Here is a 14,123-nt window from a genome sequence, read left to right as displayed (position 1 = left end):
GAGTACAGTACTCTACTGTCTTCCCACAGCTGCCCTTTGTTTTTCCCAAGCGACGCTTCCATTTGCTGAGCTTTGCCGTGGCAGCTGAAAGTGAAGCATTTTACCAGTAGTGTGACAGCCATTTAAAATGTCACTTTTCCCTCGCCTGCTTCAGCAAATTGAAGAAAAAAAAAGTTCATTGACTCACTCAGACTGATTGTATTGAGGGAGGAAGAAGAGGATTTTGCATGCAGTGGGGGTTTTAGCTTTGGAAAAAAAATGAGAGAGAGAGAGAATTTGCTCCTCACGGCAGCAGCCCAACTTTACACAGCCCAAAGGAACACTGGTCTTTTCCACAGTGGAAATGGGATTTTTGTAAAGCTGGCAAAGCCTTAACATGTAATGAATGCCCACAGTTGATTGTATTTTGGTATTATTCCTGACAGTCTGTTTAATTGAATTCATAATTGCACTGAGAATTGGCAATTTGGAACAACTAAATATAGAGCGCTCAGAAGGGAATGCTAACTACTTAGTGGCAACTATAAGTACATCGTTGACATTTAACAAAGACATTCACACACCATTTCAATCCCAGTCATTTTTTTAATGACTTGCTTTCTTTGAAATGCACAAATGAACCAATAATTTTAGACATGATATATTATATGGATGCCGCATTGTGGCCTAGTGGTTAACATGTAGGCCGCACGGTCAGGACTCCCCACTTGGTCAAACTTTGTCTTGTGCAAATTAGGATGAGGGATGTACAGAATAACTGAATCAGGAAAAAAAAACGTTAAGTATGAAACTTTAGACAATCCCATTTCTTCTTATGCAATGTGACCTTTTGAGGGCCAACACTATTTTAACCCGGGATTTCCTACAAGTGAGAGTAGTGTGTGGGATGCTTTGTCGAACGCTGATGCACAAGGTTATGTGTGGATGCACAAGGTCATGTGTGGATGCGTGGGAAGAACTGTACTGTTCTAAGTATACCCACTCATGCACAGGATCAAGTGCAAAGTTTTGTCAGGCAAGTATTTGTATTAGTCAGACAAAGATCTTAGTTTTAATAACATTAACATAATCTGCCTGTCATCATCACTACGAAAAATGAAGGTATTGTATTAACAGCACATCCTGTAGTTACTGTATACAGCTCTACAGGGAAATTCTGCATCCGATTGTGTGAAACATTACCGCCATCTAGCGGCGATGTTTGTTACACGCAGTACCAGGCAGGCCCCAAACGGTGAGTGTGTAGCGATGAACCCTAATCACTCTCCCTAGTCGCCAACTTTGCGATTTAGCGGGAAAGGAGGGACTAACTCTAGTAGTTGCGCTTTTCTTTTATTTCCTTTTATTAGAAAGAAAAGGAAATGTTGCCATTTCCGGTATGTGTGCGACGACTGTAACGGGGCAGCACTACACTGTCAAAATTCACACTCTCCGGACAAAAGTACGCTTTATATATATATATTAAACAATATCAGTTATGCATTAGGTTGTTTATTTAAGTTTAATATTGACACTGTAAAGGGTATTCATTATTTACAGCGGTAGTTGCCAGCAGTGCATTTGAACAGGAAAAACACAGATGACGGTTACCATAACAACAGTACACAAAAGCCACTTTTTGTTATCCTTCTGGCACTCTAGTACTTTGTTCCACACAATAATAAGGTAGGCTGTCATTTTACGTCATTTGAAGCAGTTTTTTTGCGCCTTAGTGTTACGCTAACTAGTGTGCGGTGTTATGCTAACTCATAGCTATAGCCTTGTATATATTTACATACATACTAAGTACAAAAACTATAAATGCTTGGTCGTAGACAACCACAATGTACCTTAGAAAGTTGTGAACTATTTTTTCTATGCTGTAATGAGGAAATAAATGAATGAATCCTACTTTCCAGAAATTCACTTATCATGCTTTGTCATTACAACTTTTGTAGCGATGTCCTCAGACAATCTTGTGTCAAAAGAGGATGGTGTTGCCAAATCCCACAATGCAGGTACATGAAATGGTACACACATGTACATCACATGGCGCATACAAGCGTTAATGACAACCTTTTGTCTTTTTTGCAGGCACAAGACGGTGGAAATCACCAGACAGCAAAAGCATTCTTCTACAAAGTTTAAATGAAAAATCCCAGCGACAAAAGGTGTGTATTGTGGTGTCAGTATGGACTTTTGAACGTGAATGACACATCAGTATACACGTTATTCTACATCAGTTGATACGGATGTTGTCATCCTGTGCTCAGGAGATGCGAAAATTCCTGCCTCTCCCGATTGACGAAAAGATGAGCTACAGCGCTCGAATGATGGCAGAGCAGAGGAAAGATCTTTCCAAGCAGCTGGCGGAGGAGGAAGAGAGTGTGAAAGTGCTAAAACAAGCCAAGCGTAAGCCAACGCTCCCTTTACAAACACCCGCAAGGCGTGAGTTGAAGACGGCCTTGTTGAAGCAAAGTGAGTTGAACTTGGTGAGGATGCACATGAACATGAACACACAACTGTACTTTAAGTATCTGATTTATTTACACCCAGCACACATTGTGAGAGAATGCAAACACGACTTCATCGCCATGGAGCGTCAGAAGGCCGTGTTGGAGGTAAGTAGCATTTGTCGGAACATTTGCTGTACTTGTTGGCTACCAAGGACGTATTTATACCCTCGTTACACCCTCGTTTCAGATATCGCTGATGACAAAGAGGTCAGAGATTTGTAAAATGGACAAGGCCATCGCCAAAGAGGAGCGACAGCTGAAGGAGCTGGAGAAGCTCATCGAGAAGGACAACCAAAACTTTGAACAGTTTCTGAGGGACAACGAGAAGAAGTCTACAGAGGCCCGAACATTGTAAGAAGAATCTAGCTTTCCACCATATTAGGTTGACTGTCCACAGAACCCAGACCTCAGGTCCATCAGACAGCTTTGAGAGAAACTAGAATAAAGATGCTGAGCCAGCAGGCCCAACAACTTTCATTTCCTGTACTTTAAGCGGTACAGTGTCCCATTACTTTTGTCTGTATAGTGTTACAGGTACTGGTCAAAAGTTTTAGAACACCCTCATTTTTCCATTTATTTTTTGACATTCAAGACATTGAAGTCTAATGAATAGTGCTGTATGTCTATGAAATATAATCCCTATCTTTGTCACTTTCAAATGATGACTTTCTCTGTTGTCAGTTTTGAACGAGAAGCCAAGTCTAAACAGGAGAGAAACGCAGAGATTAAGAAGTTGGCTTCTGAAATATCAATAATAAGAAGGTACAGTATCTATTGCTATTTTTTGCTGTTTTTTCATTGGCCTGCGGAATGTTCTAAAACACGAAAACAAAAAAATTCATAATATTAACAGAAAAACGTCACAATTTTACAAGGATAGACTATTTGTTTCCACTTTAGGTTGCATAAAAATGGAAAACGCATAGAAAGAAAAAGAGGCATCCATCTAACAAGTCCTCTCTTATTAGTGAAGTTTCCAGCTATGAAGAAACACTACAAGAGTACAAGAGGTACAAGGAGCTTCTCTTTAAGTTGTCTCCACCAGAGTGGCAGGAGGCCCAGAGAGCAAAGCTTATGAGGAAAGTCCCACTGGATCAAAGTACTGAGGATGAGCTGAAAAAAACCCCAATGGACCCCACAGCGGTCAAGCGAGGTAAATACTCCAAGTATGTCACTCACTAAAGAAGAAGACAACTTTTAAAGTAATGCAGACCGACCATGCACGCAGAGAAGACTGTGGAGAGCGACGGTGCTGGTGGGAGGCCCAGACTGACATCTGCAGAGAGCACCAGGTCTTGAGCACACACTGCACTACTATATAGTACACTATTTCATGTACTACTCACAAAAGGGGAAGGGATATTTGTTCTTTTGGTTATTAGCCAGCCTGCACTTGCAACGAGTGAGAAGAGCTTGTCAGGTTAGGATAGTAACCTTAAATGATAGAGTACTAGCATCATGAATACCGCTCAGTCTAAACAACATTCAATACTTTATAAATATCAATCAGTATTTCCGTGTTATATCTTAGCACCAACGATACTTGTTTCATACCAACCATCATTATCATCATATTAGTGTGTAAAAAGTACTGTACTTTCACTACTTGGATTCAGTTGCATCAGAAGTTTAGAGAAGGGCAAACGAAAGGACATTTTATCTTCATCATCAAAAGCCAACATCCCTAATTTTTGATGAGTAGTGTACTGTAAAAAATGAATAATAATGTATGTACCTTCTGCCAACAGGTTGAAGACCAATTCATAACGATGGATACATTCATTGTAGGCAATAAATCATTTTTGTATCAGTTCAGGAAAACCTGACAATCGCTCATAGTACCTACAGTAATAATAATAATAATAATAATAATAATAATAATAATAATAATAATAATAATAATAATAATAATAATAATAATAATAATAATAATAATAATAATAATCATACATTTTATCTCTATAGCGCTTTTGAGAGTACTCAAAGATGCTTTACAGTAGAGAAAAAAAGAAATAATAACAGGCCAAAAAAAAAGGCCAAAAGCGGGGCGGGGCAGGGAGGGGCGGGTGGCAGCAGTCAGGTATAAAAAGTTAGACATTAAAAACGGATTTAAACAGGTGGGTTTTGAGTTGTTTTTTGAAGGCGATTGTGGCTAAAGATAACCTTAAATGTTCGTTCATCATTTATATGTGTTTATATGCACTTTGAAATTATTTTTTGTATGCAAAACAATAAAAATGTGTCTTGTGTTAACATTTAACGTTAACAGCTTTCTGGAACAGATTCATTGGCTTTACATTAATTCTTATGCGGAAAAATTGATTCGGTTAGAATGTTTGAGTTTGGTAGTGCAGGCACGGATTTGTTTCTTGAATGAATGACGTTATCCAAGATTCCACTGTTTCCACAAACCTATATTGAAAAGACTATTTTTGCATGTATTTTTCTATGTTGATTATATCTTCATATACTCTCACTGGTCGATAACTTCGTAACACACCTCATCTACGTACACCAAATCATGCCCTTCATCTTTTTTTTAGTCCCTCCAAGCAGTCTGACCCAGACACGGACAGTTCAGAATACGAGGTGAGTTTTATAGACGTTTTTTTTTACTCGCTGGGGCTTGCAGTCTCCGACTCACCGTGTCATCTCCTCACAGGATGATCCGGAGTTGTACTTCACCGACCCCAAACAGCTGATTGAGCTGATGACGGAGCTAACGGAGCAGAACTTATCTTTGATGAAGAACTGTACAAGAGCTGAGGAGACACTGGAGGAGCTTAAACAATCTATGGAGGCAGTCAAGAAGACAACGTAAGCGCCAAACTATCTCGTTCTTCATCTAGAAACGTGGATTGAATGCAGATCAATCTCCATTTGAAGTGAAAAGGACGAGGCGCTCCTGAGACAGCAAATTCACGAGATGAACAGGAGGATCGAGGATGAGAAGGCGAGAGCCGCAAAGCTGAAACAGAAGGTTCAGGTCCATGTTTTGTTGAACACGGAACATGAGGTGAGGAAGCAGAGAGCAGGTTGTGCCGCACGTGTGGACAGGTATGACATCCCGTGGCATCTTCTGGCAGGATGACATGCTGAGTGCTCTCGGGGAGAAAGTGGCAGAGGTGTACAGGTTCTGCGTGGACGACAGAGTGAGCAGCCACAGCACCTTGGAGAAGCTGGCCAGCATTGAGAAGCAGATGTCTTCACTACTGCTCTGCCTGGAGGACATACCAGAGGAAAGCTTGGAAATGATGCAGAAGATCAAGGACAGCGAGAGGAGGATTAGGTATGCCATGATATTCTGTGACAGGCCGTCGTCCTTTGGTAACGTTTCGTGGTTACAACATTCTATGATCAAATAGGTACTTTGTGTCCTTTTTTGTACATGAAACAGACACACAATAATGAATGCATCTCCATTTCCTGAATCTTCTCTTGAGGCAACGTGAAGAAAAGCTGAGGTTGCAAAGAGAGAAACAGATGGAACGGATGAAGAGATACTTAGAGAGGTCTCTGGCTGATGCCAAGAAAACTGTAAGTCACTCCATTGATGATGTTTTACTGAGCATGCTTTGTTACGTGTGTAGAGTGAAGAGTGCATTAAAGCTGATTTGATGTTATAAGCTATCAGTAAGAGCCACGCAATGAATTCATTCTTTAACCACAAAAAAAACTCATTTGAATTTCCCTTTCAGAGTGGACGTAAACTAATGCCAAGATGCATCCCGACTGCCCAGAAGGTCAAAGTTAAAAAAGTGGAAAGTGTTCCTGCTGACGACGACTTTAATGACTACTTCTTCACATCTTTGGATATCAAGTAAAAAAAAAAGAAAAAGAAAACGTTTCAATCCAAATGCATTGTTTCTATCCCCCATGCACTTTTGTATTTGCTCACTAATTTCATTAAATTTACATTCAAATTGTTGTTTTTCTTTGCCTCTGTCATTTAAAATGTACAGATGTGGTCCACCAGGAGTTTAAATGATTTAAAGTAGTAATATATCATTGAATTAAGTGGTATTGTTAATAAGTTATTTCCAATTATTCTCAGAATTGTCCATCCAGGATCTCATTAGATTGTACAAGTGTACCTAATGTCGCTGGTAACAAGTAATACTGCATTACCACGGTCAGACGGTAGATGGCGGTGTTGAGCACATGCTCTCAGTAGTCGAAGAAGGACGATGAGGAAGTACTGTTGGAGTTCAAGCTTCACTTTTCGATGTTGGAGATGCACTCTCCTGCGCTATTGTTACAGATGATGTAACGCCGCTGCTAGAACTCATATTTGACAATGCCATGGGTAATTGCTGGGCATCCTGTGTAGGCTTCTTCAGAAAAGAAGCTAACAGGATCCAAAGAGGAGGAGGGTAAGTGAAACATGAGCGTGGCTAGTTAACAAGCTAACTAGCATGAAAGCATACCTGCTAACGTTAGCCAAGAATCAATGAGTGTGACTGTTGTGTTGCCGTGTGCCTTTTAAGAGTAAAATAGAGTAAAGAGTAAATAGCAAAATTATGGTCAATATTTCACTCTTTATTAGGTCTCAAGCTGTCGTGCAGTCAGCAGGTCTCAAGCTGTCGTGCAGTCAGCCTGGACGACCACAAGACCCCACCCCTGTGTGACTATTGCTATATTCATGTCTGCCGCGTTTAGACAGTCAATACTGACAATGGCATGACTCGGGGGTCTTGTACTTATTGAACAAGTCGACTATGGTTCCAACAGTTCCAACCATTGTATCACTTTTAAGCAATAACCTCTGGCTTATTGGCGTCTGACGTCATATACGGACTGTTACGTCACAATGATGCATGATACCGTATGCTTGACAGGGTGTCGAAAGTGCGCCCAGTGAGTTTTTTTATTGGCCCTTGCTCATTCTGAAAATATCATTTAACAAGACTAAATAAAACGGCGAAAATAGAAACAGCGGCGCTAGGTTGTACAAGAATAACGTCAAAATATTAAACAAGTTGTAATGAGAAATCATCATCAAGTTTAACTGTTAAAGAAAAAAGATGACTGAAGTCGTAATGCTGTATTATGAGAAACAAAAAGTAATAAATACAGCAGAAATGAGAAAAACATAAGTTTAACTTAAAAAGTAGCAATTTTAAGAGAATTATGAGGAAAATAAAGTAATCTCCCACGTTTTAATAATTGTCATATTATAAATAAAGGGTCTGAAAGTTCCTAAGCGGCATTTGTTTTGTTGTAACAGGTAACACTTAAAAAACATTACAACCTCTAAGAGTTTATAAGCTGTGTAATGTTTTGCGGCTTCATATGACTGTACTTTTTTTTTAACTGGAAGAGGAGGGGAAATGTCTCCATGCTAAAGGTTTCCGACCCCTATTTATTATGTGGTGCATGTCTTCATTGATTTGTTCATACAGGTCCAAATACTTCCGCAGCAGCACTGCAGGGGAGCATTATACTATAGAGGTATAACTACCTTTGCAAGTATGACTGTCTTTTGGTGGTATATTCTGCATCTAATTGTTGTATTTTTGCTCAATTCTGCAGTTTGAAAATCTTGTAGAAAGTGACGAGGTAAGTGTCCTCCCAACGTTGTTCATTTACTTCCAAAGTTATTGAACTGCGGGTGCTGGTTTAATTTTGAACAGCAGGTAGTGCCTTATAACGTGCTCAGGCGGCGAAAGATAAAGTATACATCATGTGGTATGTGCGTGTGAGGGGACCGATCATGCTCATTTTTAGACCCTTTGTGCGAGTAACTACACACATTAACCAGCACAGAAAGCTTTCTGGATTTTCCAGAATCTGCACCTATTGCAGCTGTGTTTCCTTGGATTTGTGCTTCCAAAAACGGTCAAAACGGTCTGTTTTGATTTATTCCACTCACAGCCCGCCTCAGGGCACACCCACTCCGCTCTGATTGGTCACAGTCCCAAGCTATTTCTGACCACGTTCTAATATAGTAGGTATAGAAGTTGATCATAAATTATTAAAGTCTTTGGAGAGCTGATTGAAAAGTGTTTAGGAGCTACTGGTAGCTCGTGAGCTACTGGCTGGAGACCCCTGACTTACCGTGTATCAACTCAAAGTGGTGCTCCTCCAACCTTGCCTGCCCGAGGAGGACCACTCATTGTCACACACACTTTGTCGGAAACACCGCTAGTGCCGTAGAGCTCAGGAGAACTGGGAGGCAAGGGCGCTGCGTCCACGTTGCCTACCTGAGGAGGTGTACTTATTGGCCTGAAAGGTGGACAAAGCATAATCCATTATGAAATTATGTTTTTGTTTTATTACAGGATGAAAGCCCAAAGCCTTGTCCTAGGTAAAAGATTTGATTAAAACATGTGTTAGATGTCAGAATTGCAAAAATTGTTTATTCTCATTTCAGGCCCATCAGCGAGGATGAAATCAAGCACCTGCGTGAGCATCGATACACCGCCATCTCCAACACGCAGGTCCTGATAGACCGGCAGCTTCAAGCAGAGGTAAGATGATCTCCTGTATCCTGTTAGCTTGATGCACTGTAGTTAGTGTGCCCATGTAATTTTTTTTTTATGTTTTAGACCTACTTTTGCTTATCTTATCATTTGCTGCATTGTTTCTTTTTCTGTTTGGTAATTTTCTGTTTGTGTCTTGTCTGTTTTTGCTTCGTTTGGTTATCCCCACTCAGTTAGAGGCACAAGAGGAGAGGTTGAGGCTAGAAGAGGAGGCTAGAAATGCTGCTCAGCGCAAGGCTGCCAGGTTGGCACGTGAACGAAAAATGAAGGAGGTGAGGCGACATTGAGCGCTCCTCCAAGCCCTCCCGGTCGCTGCTTCATATCTCCTAGTATTGCACTGTCAGTCCTCTTTTGTCTTGTAGCCTTCAGTACACATGTAAAATGATCTCTGTTATCAAGATGGAATGATACACAGGGCAGGGCTGTCTGTGTGGCATGGGGGCCTTTCGCAGCCTGCGGATGGCCACAGCACGAGAGTAACAATTTTACAAGGACACATTTTTTATGGTCATATTTTGAGGAAAAAATGTGATTTTTGCAGCATTGGCTTGAAATAAGACTTTAGTTTTTGGAAGTCTGAATATTATTAAAAAGAAACAAGGAAGTTGTCATTTTAGGAAAATTGGGTTGGGGAAAAAGTTAAAATATTACAATAACAATGTCGAAATATTATGTAAATAAAGTCATAATTTTGAAGATCATTTTTTACAATGTAATTATTTGTAAAATTAAAAGAGTAGTAGCAGTAATGGAAAGAACAGCAGATAGTCAAAATATTAAGAGAAAAATAAACTTGTAATACAGAGGAGAAAATTGCATTTTAGTAGCACAGAATTTAAATACTGTATGAAAGAAACAATATTTTTGAACAAAACAACATAAAATTGTAATTTTTGGAAGATTGGGTCGGAGAAGAAGTTTCAAGAGTACAATATCCACACGTGTTGCTTTAGAAAATATGAAACCTGCCCTGGAACCTGTTAATAATGTCTCATTCCACTGCTCTTCTGTTGGCACGCTACACGCTTGCACGTTTCTGGGATTGCAAGCCATTTCTGAATATCTCTCTTATGGAAGGTTTATGAATATCACCTCTGATCAACTTGATGTGTGCTGGGTTTTTGTTGTCTAGCTGGCCACGCAGAGGACGAGGGGGAAAGCAGATGGCTGTGGCAGCGAACCTCAACAGAGAAAGTGAGTCACGTCGACTCATCAGAAAAGCGGATGATTGTGTCAGATGAGTCAGTATTTTTTTTGTTGTTGTTGCTGTAAATCTTTCCGGGTGGAGTATCATGCATCTCCCTTGGAAGACTCTGTTGGTGTTCAATGAACTGATTTGTGCACGACGATGAAATAGTACCGTTGAACTCGGGGTTTCAAACAACGCAAGATTATTTTGGCTGCATAATCTGTTATCTGATATCGGTAACTGTAATGAAGTACTAGACATCAGTAAACTGATAAAGCCAACGTTAAGCATCTCTTAAAGTGTCCATTCATGTTTACAGAAAGAGCCTTTTTCTGTAAAGGAATGTTTTATAGTTAATGTTGTCATCCTGACCCATTTCAGACAAGCTGGTGATGGTTTTGACCCCTCCCTCCAGAATGTCAAGGCCCAGTCAGATGCCTTCAGAAGCAATAGTGAGTGGAACCGGTGTGCCATACTGTATAGGCTGTCCAACTCAGTTGGTGAAGAAATTATTGGAACTTCTAGTCAGCCTTTGCCTGATTATCTTTGCATTTCCAGGACTTCCCTCGGACACAAACGTAGTGACTCCTAACACAGAGAGCAGCTGGGATTTCACTGCCAAGACTCGCTCCACCAATGATGACGGCACCTCACTGGATCTAGAGTGGGAGGATGAGGAAGGTGACTGTATTGCTTAGCTTGGGAAACTTAAGTATAACACTGTGGAACAAAAATGGGGTCTTTGGTACATTTCAGTGGCTGATTCTAACTATACAATCACTTTTTATCCATCAGCTCTGGTTATTGAGATATGATGTACAGTAGCTAGCTAATTGGTCCCAGACCTGACTGCGATAAGTGAATTTTCACACAGTAGTATTCAATATTAATAAATCAAATATTTATTAAGTTAAGCATAGCAAACCAGTTTATGGCTTTCTCAATACATTTTTTTTTACCATTATTAGAGCCCGGTATACATGAAACAACACCCCTACAGTCTCCTTTACACTATTATTAGTCTTCATTTACAACTCATTGCTCAACTGTGATGACTGCAGAGACACAGGAACTAACTAGTTAAGTTAGCCTTTTCACTGTACTCATTCTGAACTTAAATTGTTTCAAACGGATTGGCGAAGAAGGACAGCCAAAAACTATGTTGTGTCGGACTTGCCATGGCTCACCACATACAGCGTGAAGGTAATCTGATCTCATGTAACGTCATCAAAAGCTCAGCTTTTCAGACCAGCCAAGGCCCAACTGTTGAGCGGAATGGCTGAAGGTAGATAATTCACCACCTTTGCCTTTCAATTTGTGTTCATCCTCCATCCCTCCTTCCCTCTTAGGAATCAACCGAGCCCTTCCAGCCTGGGAGAGGTCTCGGACAGAAGAGGACATTCTGCGTGCAGCCTTGAGGCCCGGCGGGAAGCAAGCGCACAGCGGTCCAACCTCTACCTCTGAGGACTCCAACGCGCTGGAGTGGGAGAATGATTTTGTGAGTACCCACCCAGAGGACAACATGGACCCGGAATTTGAGGGTTTTGTCAATCCAGTGTTGGACACTCCCTCCGAGGACGCCTCGGACTATGGCCTCAGGTCGGACGGTCAGGACAGATAGTCTCTAGCACAAAGTGAGACCTCCTCACATCACAGCTCACCAGCTTTGTTTTTCCCTCTCATGAAAGAAATGTACTTCACTGCTCTTCATTTTGAATAATATGATAGAAGGACCCTGCAGTTGGGCCCTGTAAACCAAATCAGACTTTTTCAGTGCCTTCATCGCTGAACGTCTTATGTATTGTAGCTGATCAAGCCCCATCCTGTTACCTTGGGAAGAATATCTTTCTTTCAGTGTTCACTGCCCATTTCGTCACGCATAGAATTGCCAAATTATTCTCAAGTAATACTTGCTCCGAAAGATCTGAGGATCTTTACAACTCAGTTTTTCCATACTATATCATCAAAGGTGGTCATGCTGGTGGTCCTTAGGTACCAACAAGTTAGTTCCAAGACGCTTTCCTATTCTTTGGTGCAGTGCGGCTTGGGAGACATAATGAAGTATAAGAAGTTGTCTCATAAATGATGTTATTCTTTCTCGGCGAGGCTGAGCGTGCACACACTGTATCCTTCCGGCCAGCACGAGGCACGTACTGCATTCTTGGGCTGTGTGCAGCGTGTATTCTTCCACCATGCTCTAACCACGACTAGTCTCCTGTTTGTGGGCCAAAATGAACCTTTTGATGAGTATACGAGGGGGCATTCTTAAACACGAAATGCTGTAAACTGAGGCCCACCTGGAATGAAATCATGACTAAACCCATGGAACTGGAACAACGACTTCTTGATGCTAACCAGTCAGAAGAATGACAGCTTTTTGGTGGTGCCAAATACAAGTAGTGTATTGCATGAGAAGTATCGCTTCTTCTGCATCTCAAAGCTTTTGCACCACACGATCATTGTGACAGTTGCTGACAAGCTGTCATGCGCCTGGCTTGCAGAAATCCTTATAATGGTCTTTTTTTAACATTTCTTGTCGAATGCATAAACGCTCCGCTTATGAATACACCTTCCATATTTAATTGAATGTATCCTCCTATCAAAGCAAATTATCTCCTTTTTTGGACAGTGAACCTAATTCTAATTATGTACATTAGCCATCAATATAATTGGTAGTGTTTAAGGGTTATTAATGCAAGCAATTCAAGGTAAACGTCATATCAAAGGGTCTGAACCAGAACTATACCTACGTATGTCTGTCTTACTGAAAGCAATATTTCAGTCGGCACAGGACCAAAGACGTAAACTGGGTTCTTTTTTCAACTCCTGCTCCCCTAACTGATTTGTAATTGTTTTGATGATTTCATACTAATATTTGACATCTAACATCTTTTTATTTTGTTGTTGCTTTCAGTCTACCATTTCCAAATGTGTTGTACTGTCACAGATTGATCTGCAGCTCTAACATGACCCCTGGCTCACACTGCGTCGGTCGCGGCTCCGATGGGGGCTCACACTAGCTTCGTGCGGTGCACCTCTGTCGCCGGTGGCCTTACGGCACAACGGAAAGAATCCCTTTGGTGTCTAACTGTTTTTCAGACACTGTGGGTTTCCGCAAGCGGAGTGCTGCGTCCACCAGAGTCAGTGTGAGTGGCACTTTGGAGCAAGCCGGATCAGGACCGGAGCCCGGGGTGATGTTTTTTTTTATGCCGGTGTGTCATTTGTATAACTTTATTTTCACAAAGAGCCTAAAATGGCATGTATTTATTGAATGACTGGAATTGACTCTGTTATGGGCTCTCCATTAAAGCCGGAACTTATTTTGTTTGCATCTGATGTATTAGACACACACATTAGTCGGAATACAGCTGCCAAATCTACTACTTGCAAATATACACACTGAACCAGCTTCCTGGTCTCTTTGGGTGCAGAGGGGCGGGGTCAGCCAACACTGATGTCAAGCAGTATACAGTAAACCTGCCATATCTGGGGATTGCTTTCTCCGACCATCCACGAGTAATTAAGATGTTCATTTTTGACACCGCCTATGCCGGTACTGTACATGACATAAATGTAAAAGTAGAAATAAAAACTGTAAAAGTCAAATACAAAATAGTTAACTGGATAATTAATTAACCATGGATTAATTGCTGCCGCTCTGATATATATCTATTCACTGAGTCATGAAAAACTACGATAAATGACTTGTTAATTCGTTTTCTGTGGAACAACTTTTAATAACGTTTTGTAAAGAAAAACCATAATTGAGGCTTATAATTTGCATGTCGCCCCCTAGTGTCCCATTATAGCCACTGCTGTGCATATCAAGGGGAGTCCAAACTTGGAACCGTGTTGTGTCCGAGACTCGCACTTGGTTTCTCGGCGTGCGTGTGGAAGAGGGGTGACTGGGCTGATGAATTAAAATTCAATTAACAGCACGGACGCCAGTGGCGCTCG

The 14,123-nt window shown here is 41.0% G+C and overlaps 2 protein-coding genes across 3 annotated transcripts; both read left to right on the top strand.

Annotated features, from left to right (window-relative positions):
- The first annotated feature begins 1,223 nt into the window (after window positions 1-1,223).
- On the top strand, window positions 1,224-6,405 carry cfap100 (cilia and flagella associated protein 100). Of its 2 annotated transcripts, none has more exons than XR_009120885.2 (15): window positions 1,224-1,234; window positions 1,938-1,997; window positions 2,074-2,150; window positions 2,253-2,457; window positions 2,536-2,600; window positions 2,683-2,846; window positions 3,177-3,257; window positions 3,464-3,648; window positions 3,724-3,787; window positions 5,039-5,084; window positions 5,158-5,312; window positions 5,382-5,511; window positions 5,582-5,784; window positions 5,893-6,032; window positions 6,194-6,257. XR_009120885.2 is itself a non-coding variant. In XM_058063502.2 (15 exons), the coding sequence occupies exons 2-15, from the start codon at window positions 1,940-1,942 to the stop codon at window positions 6,317-6,319; spliced, it is 1,653 nt and encodes a 550-aa protein (XP_057919485.2). In that variant the 5' UTR covers window positions 1,224-1,234; window positions 1,938-1,939; the 3' UTR covers window positions 6,320-6,405. The 2 variants fall into 2 exon arrangements, 1 of the variants encoding a protein (XP_057919485.2); XM_058063502.2 differs by having other exon boundaries at window positions 5,939-6,032; window positions 6,194-6,405.
- A 265-nt stretch (window positions 6,406-6,670) lies between these two features.
- Window positions 6,671-13,490, top strand: ap1ar (adaptor related protein complex 1 associated regulatory protein). The gene is made up of 10 exons (XM_058063289.2): window positions 6,671-6,868; window positions 7,898-7,946; window positions 8,028-8,054; window positions 8,777-8,802; window positions 8,869-8,965; window positions 9,151-9,249; window positions 10,110-10,171; window positions 10,548-10,618; window positions 10,725-10,847; window positions 11,516-13,490. The coding sequence occupies exons 1-10, from the start codon at window positions 6,798-6,800 to the stop codon at window positions 11,785-11,787; spliced, it is 897 nt and encodes a 298-aa protein (XP_057919272.2). The 5' UTR covers window positions 6,671-6,797; the 3' UTR covers window positions 11,788-13,490.
- The last annotated feature ends 633 nt before the right edge of the window (window positions 13,491-14,123 follow it).

Source organism: Doryrhamphus excisus, linkage group LG22 (assembly GCF_037039965.1).
Source record: "Doryrhamphus excisus strain RoL-2023G ecotype Guam linkage group LG22, RoL_Dexc_Guam_v1.1, whole genome shotgun sequence".
NCBI lineage: Eukaryota > Metazoa > Chordata > Actinopteri > Syngnathiformes > Syngnathidae > Doryrhamphus > Doryrhamphus excisus.
Note: the sequence above shows the minus strand (reverse complement) of the source record. Positions and strands in the feature narration are given on the sequence as shown.